Here is a 22,439-nt window from a genome sequence, read left to right on the forward strand (position 1 = left end):
ACTTTCTCTGAGGCGCCCTTCCACCCAGAACCCGTCGGGGAGCCTCTTCAGGGTGAGGAGAGCGGAGACGTGGGATCTGGGCCTCGGCCTCCCCTGTCCCCTCTGCCCTGGCCCCTCTGTCACGTGCTCCGTTCTCCCTCCCAAGCCAGTGACGTCCTCCGAACGAGCCCTTCCTTGTTCCCGCGGGCAGAAGGACAGGCAGGACCAAGTTCCCTTATACTCAACGGTGAGGCACAGGCCTGAATGAGCTTAGCAAACCCGGGACCCAGACAGAAAGAACAGCCTGTGTGTCCCGCCAGGACCCTGTCCGGTGGCCGGACAGTCGGGAGGAGGGGTCGCTGCAGCCTCTGCGTCCAAGGCCTGTCACAGGGCTGAGCCTCAGGGACACTGACGACCGCGGCGGCTTTTTCAAAGCGGAGCAGAGGACCTCCTAGAGGTCAAGAGTCTGCGGAGCAGGCGGGCCCGCCCGGCCTCCCCGGCCCCTGGTCCTGCGGCCGCCCCGGGGCGACGGCGGGTTCGGGGGTTTTCGCTGTGACACGCTGGGCGCGGCCCTGAGTGTCTGCGTCCGCGGGCGCAGGGCGCCAGGCCAATCCAGACGCAGGCTCTGCGGCCAAAAGCCCAGGCGTCCTCTTCCCGTGACCTTCTTCCGCCGCAGGCCTCTTCTTTCTAACCATCGGGGTCCCTCCAGTACTGCTGCCAACAGCCCCTTCCCCAGGGGGTCGCCCGGCCGCAGACGCCGGCTCCTGTCCCCGAGCAAATAGCCCGGCCGCTGGGACCGACGCAGCTGGGCGCCTGCGTTTCAGAGCGGCCCCTCCCACAGACCCTGGTGGCCGGTGGCAGCCACACAGGCACGGACCCGCCCAGCAGAACCCCGGCTCCGAGCACCACGCACGGCTGTCTCCCGCCGGGGGGTCTCTGCCCGCGCAGCTGGCGCCTGCGCGCACCGGAAGGCGCGGCCCGGCCTGAGCACCGCCCACCCTGGGCTTCAACTACTCGGGCCAGCGAGGCAGGAGGGCGCCTGAGCGCCGGCGACCAGTGACAAAGCCGTCCGGGGACACAGCTGTCTCGTGACGGGGCCCACGGCGGCGCCTCTGTCGACGGAGGAGGCCCCGCGGGGCAGGGCGCTGACCAGCCGCACTCGGGACTGGCCAGCGGACTCGCGGGAAGCGAGCCGCCCGCGCTCACGGTCTCGCTCCGAAACGCGAGGAGCGCGGCCCAGGCGCCTGAACCCGCGAGAGACAGGGCTCTCGCTCGCACGGAGGGAGGCGGCGCTGGAGGGACGGGACCCACCTGCTTCTCGTTCTCGTCCTCCAGCCGCAGCCGGTCCTCGACGCAGGTCCGCGCCTGCAGGAAGGCCCGCCTCTGGGAGCGCTCAGCCAGCACCCGGGCGCACACCCCGTACATGTTCACACCCACGAAGAGCAGGGCGTTGGCGCCGAGCTGGAAGGGAGAGAGCAAGGCCGGTGGGCAGGGGCCTCGCGCGGCCAGGAGAGCCTCAGCTGCTCCCGCGCGGCTGTGAGAGCGTCTGTCCCTGTCACTGCAGAAACGGGGGGCTCCTGTGTCCAGCGACACGCAGGCTCTCCCAGCAGGTGCCAGGGCCCCCGCTGCGCCCAGATGCGCCAGAAACACTCCCGCACTGGACTGCCTGCCTCTCTCCACCACACAGAGCCAAAGGCCCCATGGTCAGCGGGCTGCAGGCCACGGTCACGGGGCTCCGGCTGAGCCCCGGCGCTGAGAGCAAGGAGAACCTGGGTGGGATGGGCTCCAGGGCGGGGGGTGGGGCCGGAGGTCCCCCTGGGCGCGGACGGCGGGGGGCGGGGCACGGCAGGAGGTCCGCGGCCCCGGGGCGTGGTGGACGGACGGGCAGGGCTGGGGCTGCCAGTGGCTTCCATCCAGGGATACAGGCGCTGTTTGCAGGAGGCAACGGCCGACACGCCGCGGGACGGAAATCCATAAACCCCAGCGCTCGACCGACGTCGCCAAACAGACAAAAGAGGGAAAAGGGGCTGCATCCCCGGGACCCGCCTGCTTCTCCTTCCTCCAGGTGGATGTTCAAACCCACAAAGTAGCCCAGGACTAAAGCCACATTGTTTCCCAAGAAAGACACATGAGGCTGCAAAATTAGAAACAGTGTTTGGAATCAGGGGCCTCGCAACAGCCACGCCTCCTGCTGGGGACGCCCCGGCCCCTCCCTGCCTCAGACACCCCTCACCCTCGTCTCCGACTCAGAACGCTGTTTGGGCTTCTGCCTGGGTCGGCGCTTGCCGATCGCTGTTCTTATTGATCTCACATGAAAGCTTGTGCCTCTTCTTCAAAAGGCCTGTTATTTCAGGGGCTGTCATCAGCACGCCAGACAGAGCCAATTCAGCCTCGCACACCCCCGCCCGAGCGGCACACAGACCTGTCCGCCTCAGACAGTCAGAGAGGGAGACCGCCACGCAAACACCCTCGGCCAGCGGACGGAGGGACTACGGGAGTGGCCAAAGGTCCTCTAAACACAGTGCCCGCTTTGACCCTGAGCCCCCCACCCCCGCCCCGTGGTCCTGTCCTCTCGAGCCGATCCTGGTCATCTTCCGTGTGGCCGCAGACACCTCCAGCCCCTCAACCCGGGCGCAGTCTCCCCACTGGACGCTCCGCAGGGGCACCTGGAGCCGGCCGGGAGCCAGGTGCGGGGGCGTCCGCGGGGCCGGCCCCGGCACCTCTCGGCAGGCTGGCGGCTGTGCCCGAGCGCCCGGGGCGCCTTCCGCCCTGGACCGGGCCATCTGCTGTGTTTGGACAGATGCTCCGGCCGGGCTGCTTACGAAGGCACCGGCGGCAGTTGGGAGACCGGCACGGAGGAAACGACAGAGCGCGTTTCCGTCGGGTTGATGTTTAAGCTGCACTGCGTGTGTTTAACGTGGCCACGGGCACCGTGGGGGCACGTTCACGGCCCAGGGCACATCCTCCCATGAGACGCAGGGCGATTTTGGCTCCCGGCCTCAGTTTAATGTCGTGAATGCTCGGAACACACGGCACGTGGGACGCGGGTCCTCCCGTGAGGCAGCGGCACCCCCCCCACGCCCGGGCCCTGGTCCCTGAGGGCCCCCCACGGAGCTCTCCGCGTCGGCGCCTCAGGGTGCGCACGTCGGGCGGAGGGGCGGGGGCCCGGGCAGCCTGGGAGCCGGGGTCGGAGGTCACTCCGGGGCCAGGCAGCCACAGCCCTTCCAGAAAGCAAGGCCTCAGCTGACCGCGGGGAGGGCAAGTGTCCCCACGGGGGTCGGCGTGCGACCGAGGGGCTGAGGCACAGGCCGGGGCCGGGGCACGAGGGCGGGGGGTGCAGGGCTGTTTGGTCAAGGGCGGAACCCCCGGTCGAGCTGGGGCGGGTCACCGGGAGCCCTCCCTGTCACGCCTCACACCCGCCTGCACCCCGCCTTCCCTCTACTCCGGCCACCACAGTGCCCCGGGAAACCGAGGCCCAGCTGGCGGTCCCTGAGCCCCCGCTGCCCGGTCAACGCTGCCTGAGTGGCTCACCTGGAGGAGGGGCCCCGTGACCTGCCCCAGGGTCGGCGTCTGGTGGGCAGCGGGGTGTGTCCCCCCTTGGTGGCTGCATTCGCACACCCGGGGGCTTCCCTGCCCCTCGCCAGCCGGCCTCCAGCAAGGCGGACGCCGCCTGCTCACCTGTCCCCAGCCTCCTTCACGCCCACGGCCCCGTGATCGGGCGTCGGCAGGCATGAGGGTGACAACGCAGAGAGCGGCCACCTGCCAGCAGATGTGGCTGAGCAGGGGAGCTCGGGGAAGGGCGCCCTCAGCAGGTGACTGCGGAGCCGGACGGACGGCGGGAGGCAGGCGGTGGGCGGAGGGGAGCAGGGACGAGCCCTGGACCTGCTCCGTGGTCAGTAAACACGGGCGCCCAGTGCCATCTTCCTCACCGGCCTCAGGACGACCAGCCAGGCCCCGCCCCGCGCGCACCCCTGGACCCACCCTATCCCTGGGCCCCTGTCGCCGCTGCCTGTGTCCGCTGTGCGCCCACAGATGGTCTAGAGAAGGGGCAGGAGATTCGAATACGAGCCTTTCCAACGCGAAGTTCTCACCCTCGCCACAGGCCTGCGGGCAGCTGGGCGCTCTTCATACAGGGGGCGGCGGAGGGGAGACCGAGGCTCAGCGAGGGAAAGGTGTGCCGTGCCCGGGGGGACAGAGCAGGAGCAGGAGCCCCGGAGGCTGCTCCGTAAGAGCCACTCCCAGGCCGGGGTCCACCTCCCTGGAAGGCGGGGACTCCCCACCCCCTGGAGACAGGCTGTCTCCTCTCTCCTTTGGCCGTTTAATTCTCTAAAACAGACGCGGGGAGGCTGCACGGGCCATTTTTTACTGGAAAGGGGGCAGCAGACGGCAAGCCCTTCGCAGCGCCAGCCGACCCCCCGCGGCCACACTCTGCAGCTGACCCGGCCCCTGTGCCTCCCGCCAGGTCCTCGTGGGGACATCGTCCTGGAGGGGGAGGGGCGAGGGGGAAGGGCGATGGCTGTGGGGGCCACACACACAGCAGATGGAGGGTGGGGGAAGAGCTGCAGGAGCAGCCCCCCCAGGAGGTCAGGCAAGGCAGGTGCCACCCACAGGCCGCCGGGGGGGGGGGGTGGCGGGGGGCAGGCTGTGGACAGGGCTTCTGAACCTCACCCCACCCCGCCCCCTCCCCCCGCCCCATCCCCCTGGGCTGGCAGCCCTGGCCAGTTTCCCTTCTCTCTGCCCTCACCCCTACTTCCCTTCCTCTCCCCGGGACCCCCTCCAGGTCCTCCCTCCTCCAGCCCCCCAGCCCCGCCCCTCCCCGGGCCCTGAAACATGGGTCCACAACCGTCTGTCCACCGGGTCCTGCTCTGACCACGTGTGTCCTGGAGTGACCCCGGCACCACCGACGCCAGGGGCCTCCCTCTCGTGCTCCCAACCCCGGCGTCGGATTCCCATCCCCCACCAGACGTCTCATCCGTCCAGTGTCCCTTCTCACCCGCTTCCCCCACCTCCTTCTCTACCTGTCGCCCTCTACCCCCCACCCCTCGGGTGCCCACCACCCTCTGGTGAAAACCCAGCCCGAGCAGAAAGCGGGCAGGGGGCTGCGCCCCGCGGAAAGCTGGAGACCTCCGAAACCCCCACGCAGCAAAGGAGGAGCGGGAGGGAGGGGGCTGCCCGTCCGCGTCCCCGCCCTCGGCCTCACCACCCAGCCGGGCCAGACGGCAGGGACAAAGTTCGGCGCTGCTAGCAAAGCTAGAGCCCCAGGGGCCGGCTGACCCCGCGCACCGGGGTGGTGGGGACCAGAGCCCTGTGCGACCTTGGCCAACCCAGTCCTTCTGGACCGGAGAAGGGCCCACCACGGGGCGCCAGGGCGACTGGAAGGGGCCAAAGTCCCTCTCCCCTCCCACGCCCACGCCCCCGCCCCGGGAGCCTCAGGGCTGGGAGGCGACTCTGAGAATCGGGCCCCCGCGCGCGCGCGCGCGCGCGCGCGCCGCCCCCGCCCCCCGGACGCACACGGGCGAGGAGCCCCCGGCTGTGCGCACAGCCGGCGAGGAGCCCTGCCCGCCTGGACCGGCTCTCCGCGCCCCGTTTCCGCCCCTCCTGCCGGGATGGGCGCACCCAGAACGAGCTGACCGGCTCCAGCCCCGCCTGGCCGCTCTCCAGCCGCCTGACCTTGGGGCACTCCTCCTCCGCCCCACACCGCTCTCGCGTCGCCACACTCCGCACCCGGAGGCGCTCTGTGGGCTGTAACTCAAAAAAGAGCTCAGCCCCAGGGTGCCAGCTCCTCTATGTCCTCAACTCACTGAGTGACCTTGAAGGCCCCCCCCATAAAAAAGATCGGGGCCTCAGTTTCCCCACCTGCCCTATAGGCAGATGCGCCCAGGTTCCCAGCATTCCCAGCCCCTCCTGGCGGGTGTGCCCCAGGCTGGAGGGGCGGCGCGAGGGGCACTCACCGTCCTCCAGAGACGCGGGCGCTTGGCGGGCACCAAGGTGGCCGTGACCACCAAGTGCGAGGCGGCCACCACGAGCCCGAAGCCGACGGCCAGCAAGCTGCGCACGGGCAGCAGGGCGTAGGACACGAAGGTGACCAGGAGGAGCTGCCAGACGCCCTGGTCCGCGGCCGCCGGCCCCGCAGCCGTCCCCGCGCGGAAGCCGGCGGGGCCGCCGAGCGCGAAGGGGCAGCAGAGCAGCGCGAAGGTGAGGCTGAAGAACAGCGCCAGCTGCCCGACCTGCTGCAGCTGCGGCACCTGCAGCGAGCGGACGTTGGTGACCACGAGCAGCGCCAGGAAGAGCACGCAGTGCACGGGGTGCGAGCCCTTGGCCAGGCCGGGCGCGGGCCCCGGCGCGCCCAGCAGCTCGGCCAGCGCCAGCGCGCCCGCCAGCAAGCTGAGCACGGCCAGCGCCTTCAGCGTGGCCGCCTGCTCCAGGCGCAGCGTGTAGCCGCGGAACAGCGCCTCCAGCTCGGGGCACGCGAACTCCTCGTCGCACGCCCGCAGCCCGCGCCGGCAGCCCGGCTCGGCCGCCCGCTCGGCGCCCCCGGGTTCGCCCGCACCGCCACCGCCACCGCCTCCGCCACCGCCTCCGCCTCCGCCGCCGCCTCCGCCGCCGCCTCGGCCGCGCGGCGCCCCCGCCATCTCAGCGCCATGCAGCGGGCGCGCCCCTCGCCGGCCGGGGCGCCGGGGCGGGCGGGCGGGCGGCGAGGCGCCGGGGCGGGCGGGACGAGTTGGGGCGCCGGCTTCCCCGCGCGCGCGCCCCGAGCGCGTCCCCTCCAGCCCGCCGCGCCTGCGCACTGGTGGCGCCCGCGCCCCCGCCGCGATCCTCGGGCGACCGCGCTGCGACAGCGGAGCCCGGAGCCGCCTGGCTGGGCGCGCACGGCCCACGCGCGTCCCCACCCCGCCACCCGCGTCCCCTCCTGCCGGACGGGCCGCGTGACCTTGGGCGCCTGCTTTGCGTCTCCGAGCCTCAGTTTCCCCACCCGTACGCAGCGCAGCCCACTGTGCCATCTTTGGGGTCTCTTGGGATGTTAAAAACGCTGAAATCCTGCGCGCTTCCCCCGCGCGGGTCCATCCTGCCACATGTGTGCCCCCCCCTCCCCAGGGGACCAGGTCCCTCAGTTCCAGCGGAGCTGGAGGGGCTGCCGCACCCACGACCGGGGTCCCGCGGGACGCAGGAGCCGCACCAAGAACCCGTGGCGGGAGCCCTATGTGTTCGCCTGCTCCCCGCCCCGCCCCCGCGCCCCGTATGCGGGACCCTCCCCGCGGCGGAATGAGCACAAGCCCCGGCCCTGGCTCCGCCAAACCCTGTGAGCCAGTGCGGGGCGCAGGCCGGTGGCGAGGTCCCGAGGTCTGGAGAAGCAGAGCCCGGGGGGCGGGGCGGGGGGCCTTCGGGGAGGGGGACCGGTGCCTCCTGGTCGCCCCAGGAGCGGGTCAGGGTCCCGGAGCTGAGGCTCAGAAAGCCACTGTGCGGCTGGTTCCGAGGCTGTGGGCGGGAAAGGACAGGGCGCTGCAGAGGCCCCGGGGGAGCTGGAACCCCAAGCAGTGATTCCTTCCAGCCCGGCCAATGCAGGGCGGTGTGCTCACCCTGCTGGATCCCCGCTTATGTGCCCCCCACCCGGCCCCACCGTCGGGAAGGGCTTTGTGCCAGAGACCTGTCTGTGCCATCTCCAGGGCTGCTCAGTGGCCCTCGGGCGGGCGCCTCTGCTCCCCGAACACGGACCCCCGGGTCAGTGCTGCCCTGGACGGTGCGGAGGGGTGCAGACCCTCCGCAGAAGCCCGGACTCCTCCTTAGAGGTGGGGCCAGGAACTGGGGTCCCATGAAACCAGACCTCCGGGGGCTACCCCGCCGGAGATCCTCCCCAGCCCGCTTGCCGGCACCTGGATTTAACTGGGGTGGCCCGACGTCGTCCTTCTTGGAGGTGCCCGGGGGTCCCGGCGGGCCCTGGCAGCGAACGCCTCCTGCTGCCGCTGGGTCTGAGGGTCAGGGTCCAAGGCGTGTTGAAGCCTGTCCGCAATCAGTGTCTGCGGAGCCGCAGGAAGTTGCTGTTTCCATAAAACGCCCAGCGTGGTCACACATCCGCTCGGACAGCTGTAGAGACGGCGCCTCAGCCTGGGCCCAGGCTGGGGCTTCTGCCCACTCCCTGTCCCCGGCAGCTAACTCCGGCAAGTGCGCGGTGGCCCCCGCGTCCCTCTGCCCCTCCCCACCCCCGGTCCCCAACCCCTCTGACGCCCACCGCTGTCTGGTCACCTGGCCATTTGCCTCCATCCCCGCTTGCAGCCAGTGCCCCTGGAGGGTAGCAACGGGCCTGGTCACCTGGCCCCACGTCTTTCTGTGGCTGACGTGGCACCATGCCACGCCTCCCCCTGCTTCTCCCCGATGGTAGCAACGTCGGCAGGATTTTCCTTTCCCTGCAGGTAAGTACGGAGGGCAGATCCTCTGGTCAACAGATGGATGTTCTGTGTCCTAAGGATTTTATGAAAGGAAAGCTGAGCGTCCCCCAAAACTTGACAGAACCACGTGCAGCGAAGGCCGTGGGACGAAGGGAGGTGGGTGACAGGTGACAAATCAGCAGCACCCTCCGCCCCCCATGCGACCTCCCGGCAGGGCCTGCCTTCCAAAGGGCCTGGGAGGGTTTGTCAGGGCGGGGGTGCCGGGCCACACGCGCCGTCCCAGCGCCGGCCTGTCGTCCCGTCGGCTCCTCGCGGCGTCCTCGACAGAAGGCCGGCCCCCCGCTCTCACCGACACAGAAGCAGAGGCTGCAGGGGCCGTGCCGAGTCACAGAGACGGGATGGGCCGGAGCCTCGCGGGAGCGCCGCCTCCCCGCGCCCCCCGCCCGGGAAGGGCTGTCCCTGCCAGTGGGGCGGCCTTGTCCTGCGACACGTTCACCCTCCCTCCCCGTTGCCGGGTGAACGTCGGAGGCCCCAGAGGGCAGTCTGCAGCCAGGGGCAGCGGGGACGTCAGCTGAGAGGCGGGGACGTGTGCACACCCTGAGCCCCGCGGGCGTCGTCGGTCGACTTGTGCCCCCCAAGTCCCACGCTGAGCTCCTCAGCCCCAGGACCTCAGAGCGCGACCTCGCGTGGAAACGAGGTCGTAGCAGACGCAGTTACGATGAGGCCGCACTGCAGCAGAGCGGGTCCCCCTCCAGCGTGACTGTGCCCCTACACAAAGGGACATCTGGAGACAGGCTGCCACCCAAGGAGGACACTGCCTTGGCCTGGAACGGTCCTTCCCGGAGCCTCCAGAGGGGCGGCCCTGCCCACACCCGGGCCTGGGACACCCGGCCTCGGGGACGCTCAGAGGGGACCTGCCGGGGCCGCTGTGTCGCCATGGCCCCAGCAGCCTGTCTGCCTGGCACCTGGTCTGTCGTGGATGACATTCCTGTGACAAAAGGTGACTCCGGACCAACAGCGAAGGCTGCGTGGACCACCAGGTCCGCCCGGCTCCGAGGGGGTGCCCACCGTCCGGGGCGTCCTGCTGGGCGGGGCCAGCGGGCAGCTGGCCATGTGCCCGCGGCCACAAGCACTTTCCTCTCAGGACATGAGGGGCCCGGTGGCCCCTGCGTCCCTCTGACTTTTCATCGTTTACAGTCCCGTGCGGGTCTTTGTGTTTGAGCCTCGCGGCGGTGGAGGCCCCCGGCCTGCGGAGCACCCTGGCTCACGCATCTCCCTGGCTGGTGGCCGCCCCAAGGGGACGGTCCCAACGGAGTGCGGGACCCGAGTCTCATGTCCCAGCTGGTGCCCCAGCGCCCTCCCAGCTGTGTGACTTCGGGAAGGTTGCTTGACCTCTCTGTGCTCTGTCTCCCCCTCGGGTCGGCTCACAGGGTTCTCGCGGGAGGAGGCGCCCAGTGCTCGGGAGCCGACGGAGAACCTCAGGCCCCGGCGGACTCCCCGGGGCCGGGACGGCGCTCGGGTCGGGCGTCCGTGCGGCCAGCTCGCGCGTCCCCCTCTTCGGCACGGACCGGGCTCCCAGGCGAGGCGCCCCAGGCTGGCGGTGTGTTGCAGCACAGAGCTCCCGGGGCGGGGGGGGCGGCTCAGCTGCCATGGGAGTGGCTGGCGGGGAAAGAAGCAGCCAACATGCAACAGGAAACGACAATCCGTGAGGGGGCCTTCGCCACAGCGCTCCTCGGTCAGCACGTCACCGCGCGGCCGGCTGGAGGAGCCGCGGAAGCGGGAGCCCCCGACGCCGGCCACGCGCCGGGCTGGGCTCGCACCGGCCCCCAGGCGCTGGACACGCGCCCCTCTCACGCAGGCAGGCGCCCCGCCCTGGCCTCGCCCGCCCTTCCCTGCTGGACTCGGGGTCGGGGTGTGCGGAGCCACGAGCACGACTCGCGGACGTCACTTAGTCGCAGTCAAGGGACCTACTGTGGAGGGGGTGCCGACGGCCTCCGTCGCCAGACAGGCTGCCCGACCCAGAGCCCGGACGGCTGGCTCAGGGCCTCGCCCAGCCACAGGTGGCTGCAGCCTCGAGCCCCGGGCTGGGGGGTCTCTGCGTCCGGCCCTGGACTTTGGGGCCACGTGCCCCATTCAGAAGCGTCCCTGTCCTGGGCGCGGGGACGTCGCTGTCATGAGGGACTTCACTGTTCCTGTCAGAACCACGCTGTCCGTCACGGAGGTCGGCCACCAAGCAGCTTCTTGGACGCGTTTTCACTGTCCCTGGATTTGCCCTGGTGACGGCGACTTCAAGAAGGGCCCAGTGGCCCCATGTCCTCGCGAGTGTGTCCTCTCAGACAAGGCCAGATGCTGGAAGGTGCAGGGCTGAGGGGCGGGCGGGACAGGCTGGTGTCCAGGCCCCGAGCCTGGCTGAGCGCCCCCTGAGCACGCTGGGGACAGAGCTGGGACAGGTGTGCCCCGAGCACCTCTCACTGGACCCTGAGCCACATCCACGTACTTGTCTCGGGAAGGACCCTGTGTGATCATTTTGGAATCAGCTGGATTGAGGGACTGGGCCTGAAGGAAACGGGTAGGGTGACCAGAGCCAGGCCGTGGTCGTGGTCAGTTAGGACTTGAGTCCGTGGGGGGTGGACGTGGGCTGGCCACCTTCCTGTCCAGTGTTCCAGAGAGCGCGGGGGCAGAACCTTCCCGAGAGGCCCAAGGGAGAGGCCCGCTGGGCAGAGGCGCTGGGAGCGGACACCGGGAAGTGGCGGTGCGGTCGGAGGCCGGGCGCTTTGCTTCCTCTCCCGGAGGCCCTGGTCCCTCTCCCCGCGTTTAAGGACACGGGGCCGGACTTCCCTGGCTGGGGTCCCCGTGGCGACCTGCTGAGCCGACGGACCACGGGGACACGCACGTGCGCGCCCGGCGCCGCAGGCGTCCTTCCCAGCGCAGCTCCGGCCCCGCAGCACAGAGGCGCCCGTGAGCCGTCCGGGTGCGGGGCAGGGCCGCCCGGGGCTCCTCAGGAGACACGCTGTGACGCAGGCCCCCCTGCCGGCCAGAGCGGGCAGCCCGGTGGGGAGGAGGGTGGGTCGCTCTGCCCGCAGAGTCGCTGAGAGCCTGCGGGGGAGGGGGACCCCCGGCTGAACGAGGCCGAGGGCGGGGTTCCCTGCGAACCCCCCACTGATGTCCAGGGTCCTAGTGGTTCATGAAACAACGCACTTGGTAGTCGCGCTCTCGGGGTCCGTCCACAATGGGGACAAAGACACGTCCCGAAGCTGCCACGGCCGCAGGTGTTCGCCGTGGCACAGGGGACCTGCACTGACCGGCGCTCGGCGGCTTCGTGCACCCCCTCCCGGGGTCGGGGCGGGGGGCTCGCCCGCACGCACCGGGGTGCTGGAAATCAGGTCTGCGGGGGAGCCCGCACGAGCGCCAGCTCTGGCAGCTGCGCCCGAGAGGCAGGAGCTTCAGCCGGAGGATTTGTGCTAAAAATAGAATCGCTGGCTTGTGGGTAGAGAATCTGACCCAATTAGAGATTACCAGTTTCAGGAATTACTGGAAAAGAAATCTCATTAAACTGGTTAAATATAGGCGCCGAGGCTGGACCGGCCACGTGGGATTAGAAGGAAAACCAAACTCCTGGAGCGCTGGCCGCACACTCTGCATCTGGGCGGGCGCAGGGGCCGCGTGCTGGGGACGCACCGGGGACAGGGCCCCACCGGGGTGGCAGGTGCGTCCGTGGGCCCGCGAAGCCGGCCCCGCCTCCAGCAGGAGCGCCTCGGCCCGGGTCGCGGGGTCAGCGCGTGGGTCCGCCCGCGGAAGTGTGAGCCTGGCGGCGCCCCGATCCCCAGATCCGCAGCCTCCGCCTCGCCCCGCAGGAGACCGGCAGCCTCCCTGCCGCCTCCCCTCTTCGCCCCACGTCCCATCTGTCCCCAAGTGCTGGGGATCCACCCGAAATAGCTCCCTCCTGTGCGTCTGTACTCAGCCCACTGCGCGGCCTCCTGCCAGGACCCCCGGACCCCCACCTACCCAGCCCACGTGCCCTGGAATGGAGAGGGTCCTACCCATTCCTCGCTCTAAAAACGGCCGCCTGCTCCTGCCTCCGAGCACCGCCCCCGGGTGTTTTCCCAGCTCAGGCCCCCCCGTCCCCCCGCCCCGCCGCCGAGGAGCTGCACCGCGTCTGGGTCCCTGAGACGCTGCAGGCCGGGGCCCTCGCCCGCCTGGCCACCGGCGCCCTAGAGCCCAGGTGCACCCACCCCGCTGACCGCACGTGCCGGCCGCCCCGCTCTCACTAGCGACACTTGGCTGTCCCCTGCTGTCCCCTGCGTGGCTGGGCCCTCCAGCCTCCCCTGTGCCTTGGACAGAAGCCTCGCTGCAGCCCAAGGAGTGGAAGCCGGGGGTGGGGCACGGGGCTGGTTTTCCTGGTGTCTTTGATGGTCCCGGAAATCCTAGCCTGTTTTCTGGACACCAGCGGAAGGAAGGTGCGCACTGCCTGCCTCAGGTCTGTCCACAAGCCAGCCAGGCCGGGACGACGGTCCCCTCCCAGCAGCCACCTGCAATGGCTGCCAAGAGCCCCACAGCCGAGCTGCGCCCTGAGCGCCTGCCTGGACAGCCAGCCCGGAGCCCAGCCCCACGTCCCCGCAGAGCCACGCAACGGCGGGGGGTGGGGGCTGGTACTGCAAACAGTCGTCGCTCCCGCCGTGAGGGGCCGAGGGGGCTCCCTGCTCACGGGAGCATCGTCCCCACACCCCCCGCCCTCCCGCCACCCGCTCCCCCGTGTCTGCCTTGTCGAGGGCTGAGTCGGGGGTCCCCGGATGGATGTCCTGCTGGAGCCTCAGAGTGTGGTTGCACCTGGAAATCGGATCTTTGCAGAAGCCACTCGTTAGGGTTCCCGAGACGCCATCGTCCCCACGTCCTCGTGGGGCGTCCTCGACGCCAGGGAGGCCTCAAGGGCAGCACAGCCCTCCCGCCCCCCGACTTCCGGGGTCCGGCCGCCAGGCGGCGAGAGGGGAGTCGCTGTTGCAGGACCTGTGACAACCGGAACGGCAGGTACCGACCCGCGTCCGCCGCTCCCTGTGAGCTCCTGGGGCTCAGCGGCCCCTTCCTACCCAGCCCCCGACCCGGGCTCGGCTCCGGGGGGCGGGGGTTGGCTGCGTCTCAGCGCCCAGGGCCCGAGCGTCAGGGCAGCAAGCGATGGCCGGCGGTGAGGCGGCCGTCAGTGGCCCCAGGGCCGCCCCCCGGTGCGTGTGGGGGTCCCCGGACCCGTGCAGACCGGTGTCTGTGTCTCGAGGGAAGAATCCCGGTGTGTTGCTCCTCTTCTGTACACGTTTCTGCAGGTTACAAAATTCCTATGACAAACTTCTATCATCAGAGAAACACAAGTCAAGAGGGGGAGGTTTGGCTGAAATCTAACACAGTCCAGGTTGCCAGGAGGACCCAGGAGTAAGTCAGGACATACGGGGCTCTGGCAAGTTCGGCTTATTATTGTGGTGTTTCTCTTGCAAGTCAAGACAGATCAGAAGCAGGGAGAGAGACGCAAGCCCACTGACTCGTCCACAGTGGCCCTGCAGGCCTGGTCCGCACGCCGCCCTTCCCTCCGTCAGATGTCGCTCAAAGAGAGGGCGCGGGCGCACACGGGGGAGCCGTCCTGCCCCCACGGACGCGCAGGTGCGCCGGCCAGCCGGCAGGAAGCAGTGAGGGTGTGAATCCCAGTTCCCAGGAAGAAAGAGAGACAATCAGGGCTCCAAAGAGGCGCCCTGCACCCCAGGGCCTGGGCAGACCAATGCCTGTGCTGCTCGCGGCTGAGGGCCACAAGGGGCGTGGCCCTGGCCCCCAGAGGTGGCAGTCAGCAGCCCCCGCAACCCCGGCGGCACTCAGAGCTCCCGACTCACACCTGAGCACAGCGGCACCCGCGAGCAAAGCGCAGCCGACAGTGTATAAATCTAAAACACAAAAACTTAAGCAGTAGAAAACTGTAAGGAGCCAAACTGTTACTGTCTGACTATTGGATGATGTTCTACATTGAAAATGCAACCCAACCCGTGCTCAGGTATTAGAAGTGGTGGGCGCTTCGCTGCGTGACTGGCTACGAGGCCAGCGTCAAAAGTGAACAGCCTATCCGTGCCTCTGAAACAAATGGGGACAGGTGTTCCCAAAGGGCCTGTTGGTAACCACAGCCATGAAGACTTGTTTCCAGGGACGCACTCTGACAGACGGGGCGCGCGTGCCCCGGGGAGGGACCGTGAACCGCGCGGGTGGCTGGGAGGACTGCGGAGGGGGGGGCAGGTGCGCGGTGTTCCGTCTGAGGTCTCCCGGTTGACCTGTGGAGCTGCTGCCAAACCCAAAACGGTTTCTTAAAACACCTGGGCCAGATGCTTCTGAAACCCTGCGGGGGGCGGAGAGCTGAGGCCAGCGGGCGGCTGAGGGACACGGTGGGGCAGCCGGTCGCAGAGGGAGGAGAACAACCTAGAAACAGACCCACTCGCACGAGGCTACGTGGCAGGGTCACGGCATCGATCGCTGGGAAAGGACGCGTCAGCCGCCGACACGGGAAGGCCGGACGTCGGGCCCTCGCTTTCTGGCAGCCATGGAGCCTCAGTCCTCGTGGGATCAGGACAAACACAAAAGGCGTCGTTTCCACTCTTTTCGGAGAAAACAGGGGAGAGGCCCCTTTCGATCTGGGGCAGGGAGGGATGGCGACCACAGATGCCAAAAGCAAGACACTCGCTGAACAGATTTGATGGCCGGACAATCGAAAATTTCTGCTCGCTGGGGACACCATGAAAAGTAGAGGGCCAGGCACACGCTGGGAAGGCCACGTGCCACCAAAGCAGAGAGTGGGTTCGCGCCCGAATTCTACGGAAATGCTCACGAAGCAGTAAGAAGCGACACAGGACCCCCGCGCTGAAACGGGGAAGGACGCGACACACGTGTGAAGGAAGAGGAAGGCGACCAGCCGTGAACACGAGGCCCGAGGAGACCGCAGAGAGCAACGCTCCGCACCCGCCTGGCCTCTGGAGCGGCCGCCGCTGCCAGCTCCCTCCTTCACATGGACGGAGCAGGGCGCTCGCGGGCCTCCTCGGGCAAAGCCACCCTGCGCCGGCTCTCGGGGGTCCGTGCGTCGTGGAAACAGTAAAAGTCCACGGCGTGCGTTCGGGGAGCTCCTGTGTGCGTGGACACCGAGTGTGCGGAGACGGGGCCCCGCCACCGCGACCCACGCGGTCTTTTCAGGGGGGCCGTCCTCAGCGGGCAGGGGAGGGCCGGCCCCCCCCACCATTGGCCTTGACCTCTCGGAGACGCGCCTGCCACGGTGCCTTGAACGCCCCCGGCTCTCACTGCGCCGCTTGCTCCCGTTTGAGAGGCGGGCGTCAGAGTCCTTCGCCAGCTCCCTGTGACGCCCAGCGTACTTTGCAAGGGGGAGGGAAACCATTTACCGTGGTCTCCCGCGAAGGGACAGGTAAATAACGACACGCAGCGCGTCAGCGGCACGTCCTCCTCCCCCGCTCAGAGGCCACGTTTCCTTCCCCAGTCCGTAGAGGAGACTTTGTTTTGAAAATGCCGTTCTAACAGCCGTAAGTGGCTGAGGTTGTGGCTCTCACCCTGTTAAAAGGTGTTGTATTTTGCAAAACATTAACTGGCATCAAACTCAGTCAGACCTCTGGGAGCCCCGCGGCTGCACCCCACTCAGCCGCCCTCGGCGGCGGCAGACGTACTTTGCCGATAGGCCGCTCCGATGCCCAAGCGCTCTCTGCGCGGTCGCGTGTGGCAGCCCCGCCCGGCGACCATCTGCTGCGGGCACCCCGGCCCCCTGGAAGCTCCGCGAGGAGCGGAGGCTGTCGCGTCTGCGGCCCGGAGGGCAGCCGGCCTGCAGCTCGGGGCGCGCGGCCCCTGTCCCGGGCCCCTCTCAGGGCGCCCGCCTCCCTCCAGAACGCTGAGCACGCCCTGCTACCCTCTGCTCACGGAGACGCTGCGTGTTCATCTCCCAGGAGCTGTGCTCCCTGCCGTCCTTCACCCGGAAACCCTCTTCCAGTCGACTCCGGGGGAGGTTCTCGGCGGGGCGGCGGGTGGCGTGGGGCTCCTGCTCTGGTTCGGGGGCTGCAGAGGTTTTCGCACTGTGTTCTCCTCGGGTCCTTCAGGGGCGGGGACCCGGGGGTCTCACGTCCCCGCTGAGGGCAGCAGGCCCCTGTCCTTGCATCTGTGACGCTGGCAGATAAGTGTGGACGTGACCCGGGCCGTACCCAGCAGCCCCCTGGGTCCTGGCGTCTGGTCCCACTGGCCTTGCCCATTAGTCATGAGCCTAGGCCTTGGTGATTCCGTGAGCCCCAGGAATTTGGACTTTGCTTTAAATTCTGCCTAACCAAGGTTTCTAAACATGCGAAATTAGCATTAAAATCTTCCGAGAGCAACGTTTCCTTGTAACATCAGCAATTCCTTTAGCTCCGCCAGGGACAGGCCCCGAAATATCCGCGCTGCTCACACGTCCCTCCTCAGCACAGCTGGGCCCACAGGGTCTGACGGCAGCGGAAACCCGTGCGGAAGACGCTGGCCTGTCCTCCAGCCAGCCCGGGGCGGGGGGGTGGGGTCACGCGCTCCGGCTCCCAGGGCCCCGGCACGGGCTGGGGTCCCCTCCGCCCTCTGCATCGCTCGGCCGGGCACCGGGCAGAGGGAGCGGAGACACAGACCCCGGACTACGCTGCCGCCCACTGCACCGCCGCTGGGGAAACGGAATGAAAACCACAGCACCTCCCAACCCAGGCGCCTCTTTGCAGGGGTCGGAGAGGAGACCCTCCATTACCGAGGAGGCAACCGAGCAGAAGGGGCCGCGCACCCCAGGCGGCCGCTGACAGACCGGAGGCCGAAGGAAGCCCGGCCTCAGCCGCCAAGGAGGCACGGCCCCCCCCAACTCAGGTGCCATGGGGACCGACAGCTTCGCGTCCCCAGCAAGGGCCCGGGCAGCCCGCTGGCCACCGCAGTCCCTCCCAGATGCGCCTGGCCACAGGGTGACCACCCGGGCCAGCGAGCTGGTTCTGCGCAGAGGAAGAATCACGTCCCCTGTCTCTACGATGGGGCGGCGGGGGGGGGCCAGGGAGGCTGCGCGCCCACAGGCACCAGCAGACGGGCGCCGTCCCTCTCGGATGTTTGCGTCCCGAAGAGATGCTCCATGTCCTTGAGAAAGAGACTCCTGGTCGTCACACGCCCAAGAGGCTTATTTTGCTTTTCCACAGGTTTCCGCACGTTTCCAGCGGCAGATAGATGCAGGACCTTTGGGGACATCTCAGGGACAGTCCGTCAAAAATGTCATTCATTTTTCCTACATTGGAGACGTTAGGAATACTTTCTGCTCCCACTTCAGGAAGTGGGTGAAATTAATTTGGTTACCAGTCAGGCTTCAGAGGAGATCCAGGCAACTCCTGTTCCCTCAGCACCAAGGCCACAGGGTCCCGGATGGAGGGAGGCAACTGACACCCCCTCAGCAACAGGGGCCCTGGGGGCCCCACCATGGTCGCTGAGCAGGGAGGAAAGGCCCTGGGTCTGCTCCTCGCCTGCACCCCCGTGGGCCAGCGGCCTCCAGCGAGCGTGAGAACGGGCCGCCCCCCGACGCCCGCCGGCCTGGTCTGCGGGGCGGCCACTCTGAGGACAGAGCCCCCCTGGGGGCCCTCCTGCCCCCCGGTCTCTCCAGACGTTCGCTCAGACTCAGTTCCTGGTCAATCGCGGAGCAAGTCAGTAACGTCTTCCCCGTTTCCTTGGAAAACAGCCGCGTCCGTGGGTTTGTCTCCGCCGGCCGCCTTCGCCCCTCCGGCCACTGGGTCAGGGTCCCTGTCACCCTGCACGTGGGCGCGTCCCGGGTGGGGGTCAGTGGCCCCCCTCGTCCGGGGGTCGGGACCGTGGCCGGGCGGGGCCCCGGGCTGCGGAACGACCGCCGGGGCAGCAGCGGCCTTGGGCGAGGCGTCCCCAGCCTTGAGCCGCTCAGGCCCGTCCATCCGGCGCGCGGCCAGCCGACGCCGGGACAGCCCCAGGAGCCGGGGAAGCCAGCGTCCGCAGCCCGCAGCTCACGGCCTGGGAGCCCCGGTCATCCCGTCGAATCGCCTCCCCGCGGCCAAGACGGCGACCGCGATCCGAGGGCCCGGAGTCTGCCGTTCACACTCTGACCTGTCTTCCCTGTGTCCTGCAAGGACGCAGGGTGTCTCTGACCAACGCCAGCCCGGGGAAGGCCCAGCTGCGGGCACCGCGGGACGGCCGGGCCGCCTCGCCTCCGCGCTGAGGCCTTCCGGGCTCACAATCGCCGCACGGAACCGGGGTGTTCATTTTACCTGAGGCGCACTTTCTCCTTCCAGAACACTTAGACCGCCCCACAGTGCATTTTAAACTGTACTCGGAGAAGCAATTTCCATGCCAGCAGCCGCCCGCAGAGGCGCCCAAACTGGCTCCTGGCATAGAAAGAAAAAACAGATAGAACTTCCTCAGTCAGGAAAACGTGAAAGATGAAAGTGTCATTCCTTTTCAGAAAGCAGCACATGTAAAGCGTTTAAAAATAAAAGCAGGCAGGCTTATGGGATGCATCGTGAGACATATGGGAAGAAAGATAAAGGGAAGTCAGTCACCCCGAGTGCTGCCGGCAGAGAATACCCTCCCTCACGCACCGGGGGCTTCCTTCCGGGCTTTCCTCTATAAAACACACCTGTGGGGGGCAGCGGGGCTGCGCAGAGCCGGACGGGCGGGCCCGGCGCGGGACCACCAGGGCGGGACCCCGGGGCCGGGCAACGGGCAAAGCCTGAAGCCCTTGCGCGGCCCCGCCCTTAAGCGCTTGCCCCCGGAGGGATCATCGAGGCCTCGGCCGGGTCTCCGCTCCAGGCCCAGAAGAGCAGCACAGCCGGCCCAGCAATGCCAGGGCCGACGTCAGGGCCAGCGGCACCGACGCGTGACCCCCCGCCCCGGTGGCGCCGAAGGATCCGTGGAGGCCGCGATCTCCCCCCTCCCGCCGCCCCCGAGACCTCCGCCAAGAGCCCGGGGGAAGGAGGACCCAGCCCTGCCCCCTCTGTGGAGCGCGCCCGAGCCTGGCCCGGCCCCCTCCTTCCCCGGCACGTGCTCCCACTTGGCTCGCTCGCCCTCCACTCCCCACCCCCCCCCAGCAGCTCCAGGGCCCTTCTTTGGCTGTGACGTGCTTCCTGAGCCCATTTCTACGATGGCTCACTCCCTCTGTGACCTCTGAGGCCCTTCAACAAACCTTCTCTTATCATCGGAGTCTTGGCTCTGAATTCCTTCTTAGCCATAGTTCCAGTGCCCAGGAGGCGGAACCGAGACCTTACACCTGGGGCTGACTCTCCGCCGCAGACAAACCCACGCGATCAGCCGTGCGATGTCGTTGCATGTGAATGTGGCCACCTTAGCAACTTCCTCCAGAGAGCAACACTTAGGGCGCCTCGGAGGTTTGCTCCTGGAGGGGAGCGCCCGGGGGGACGTGCAGCCCTAACCGGGGACAGTACCCGCCTTCCCCAGGTGACTCGTGGACGGGCCCGTGTGCCTCAGCCCACTGCGATGTGGTGGTCCGGGGGGGGGGGGCACCCCATCCTTTCCTGGTTCCTGGCTGTGGCTGCCAGGCTGCGACCTTGCGGTCCCCTTCATCTCTGTGAGTCGCTTTGATGGCTTCCCCTGATGGCCTTTGAGGTCGCTCGGCCCCTCTGCTGTGTCCAGTCTTCTGTTATTTTACCCAGCAGGTTCCTGACCTGAGAGAGCGCATTTTTGGTCCTAGGATTTCCACTGGGCTCTTTCCTGGTTTTCAACCCTCACTCATGATGTTCAGTTGGACGCAGCTGCTGGGACCGGCGTCGGGACTTGGAAGTGCCCGGGGCAAGCGCAGCATCCTCCGCGAGTCTCTGTGTAATGACGGCATGTCCTCGCTGTGGGTCACCTTCTCCGGTTTCCGCACGTCCCTGTGCCCTGGCTTCTTAGCTTGGTAAGAACAATGGTTTTCTGCAACCTGCGCGCCCCTAAGGTTTGTGTTTACAGCATCACCACAAAAACTATTTTATCTTCAATGTCAGCTTTTAAACTAAACTGACAGTCGTGTGCACAACTACGTCAAATGTTTTCTCTTCTATGAAATAATCTTTTAAAAGGTTTATATTGAGCCCATAAATTAGATGAAAAAACAGAAACAATTTGTATCAACTTTCTAAGGAGAGGGCCTAACGTCCCCCACAAACACTGGCATCGCTCAGCTGACTGAAGGACCCGCGCCCACAGACCCGGCCCCGTCCCCTCTCCCGTGCGCAGACGACCCGGAGGAACTGGAACGCAGCTCAGGGCGGCGGCCGTTCCGTCTGCAGAGCCGGGGTCCCCGAGCGAGTCCCGGCACAGCCCCTGCGGCCCCGCGTCCCACGGGCTCTCTGATACCGTCGCCCGGCGAAGAACCAGCCTCGGAGGCCCGCGCCGACGCTTCCTCGGCGGGGCCGCCCCCATCGGCCGCTGGGGTGTTGTGAGGAAGTCGGGGCGCGCCGTCGCCCCGTCCACGCAGGCTCGCGCCTCCTGGTCCAGCCCCGACCCTCCCGCGGGCGTCCGCCCCTCCCCGCCGTCCAGGCGCAAGCCCGGGCCCCGCGGCGCTGCATCCCGGCCAAGGGTCTGGCCCGGCCGCCCCGGCGCAGCCACGCGGAGACGCCCGCCTCCCGGGCGCTGCTGCGGTCGGTGGGCGGTGTCGCTGCGAAGGCGGCCGGTCCGTGGCTTCCGAGGTGCCCGCGCCCCCACCTGTCGAGACAGATGGCACCATGGACGCGACTTGTTCCATCGTCAATCGTGTTCGCCGCTGCTCGTAACAGGAGGCCACCGCGGCGCGTCGTGCGCCATTAGTGCTGGGGGCGGGGGCCGCACCTGGGCCAGACGCACCGGACGCACACACGGGCTCTCTGAGCAGGCTCGTCCCGCGGTGGCTCGTGTCGCTCCGCTGCGCGGGAACCCCGGCCGCCCGGAGGCCTGGCTGTAGCCATTCATCTTTAATGGGACGTTAATGCTTCGTGAGCGCCTCACGCTGGCTGAGAGCAGAGCGACTAGCACTCTGAACCCTCACGCGCGAATCTGGGGGAGTTCCCGTTCGTCTGTCACGGCAGTGAGCGGCGGAGCAGCCTTTCACGGGTAGGGGCAGGGAAGCGCGGGATAACAACGTGCTCCCAGGAGCAGGCGCGATCGCAGGCGCGGCCCTGGCTGGGGGGCCCGGCCGGGCTGCCCAACACCCGCGTCGGGGTTCCCACCGGCCCCACAGACGCGCGGACGGCGCTGCCCGGCCACCTGTCAGAGCAGGAACGTCCGAGTGACCCGCGCTGGTCACGGGGACACAGTGCTCACTCAGCGCGACGGAACAAGCACCGCAGGGCACTCACTTCCTGGGGCAGACCCGGCGCTGGCGCTGGACACCGGTGCGGGTCACGCGAGGTCATGGCCGTGGGGAAGCTCCCTGTCTTGGAGGAGCCAAGGAAGACAAGCCCGAGGGAGTGTGAGCGGAGTGTGGCAGGCAGACGGGGAAAGGCACAGCGGGGAAGCGTCTAGAACGTGGACGCGTGACGGGGGGCATTCGGGGAAGCGAGCGCGGCGATCGCAACCCCGTGTGCGGCCGGGGCGACCCCTGGTGCCGCCGGGGAGGGCGGGGGGCACAAACAGCGCGAGCAGGCCCAGAGGGCCCCCGACACGGGACTTCCAAAGCATCTTCGCCGCGCTGCTTTGGGAGCGCGGGGGCACAGCAGTGTGGGGACCGCTGAGGGACCCCCCGGCCCCGCGATGGGGTCCCTCGGAACCAGGGACCTTCGCCAACATGGTGGCCTGCAGGGGTGCCAGGGGGTCCCAGCACCTGCTGGACTTGAGGCCCCATCAGGGTCCAGGCCTGTGGCTGAACAGACGCCCGGGTCCCGGTCCGTCCCCCTCCCGGCTCTGTCCTGATGTTCATGAAAGGGGGTCTGCACGGAGGGGCGGCCGTGTACGGAGGGCACAGAGGCACAAGCATCGCTCCTCCCCTTTGCGGCCCCCAAATCTTGTCGGCGATGGGACACCGCGGGGCAGACGCTCCTCAGTCCTGGCAGGAGGCACGCGGACACACGCCGCGTCGGTGAGCGTGAG

At 68.4% G+C, this 22,439-nt stretch overlaps 1 protein-coding gene across 1 annotated transcript in view; it reads right to left on the reverse strand.

The window, feature by feature from the left end:
• Nucleotides 1–6,611, reverse strand: part of ADCY1 (adenylate cyclase 1) — a 34,790-nt gene extending 28,179 nt beyond the window's left edge. Inside the window, exons 1-2 of the mRNA XM_054571397.1 lie at nt 5,931–6,611; nt 1,291–1,440 (exon numbers count right to left, since the gene is read on the reverse strand). Of these exons, the coding sequence (XP_054427372.1) occupies nt 1,291–1,440; nt 5,931–6,611 (831 nt within the window). The remainder of the gene's footprint in view (nt 1–1,290; nt 1,441–5,930) is intronic.
• Nucleotides 6,612–22,439: the final 15,828 nt, after the last annotated feature.

Source organism: Pteronotus mesoamericanus, unplaced genomic scaffold (genome assembly GCF_021234165.1).
Source record: "Pteronotus mesoamericanus isolate MK-2021 breed Mesoamerican mustached bat unplaced genomic scaffold, CSHL_Meso_final contig_220, whole genome shotgun sequence".
NCBI lineage: Eukaryota > Metazoa > Chordata > Mammalia > Chiroptera > Mormoopidae > Pteronotus > Pteronotus mesoamericanus.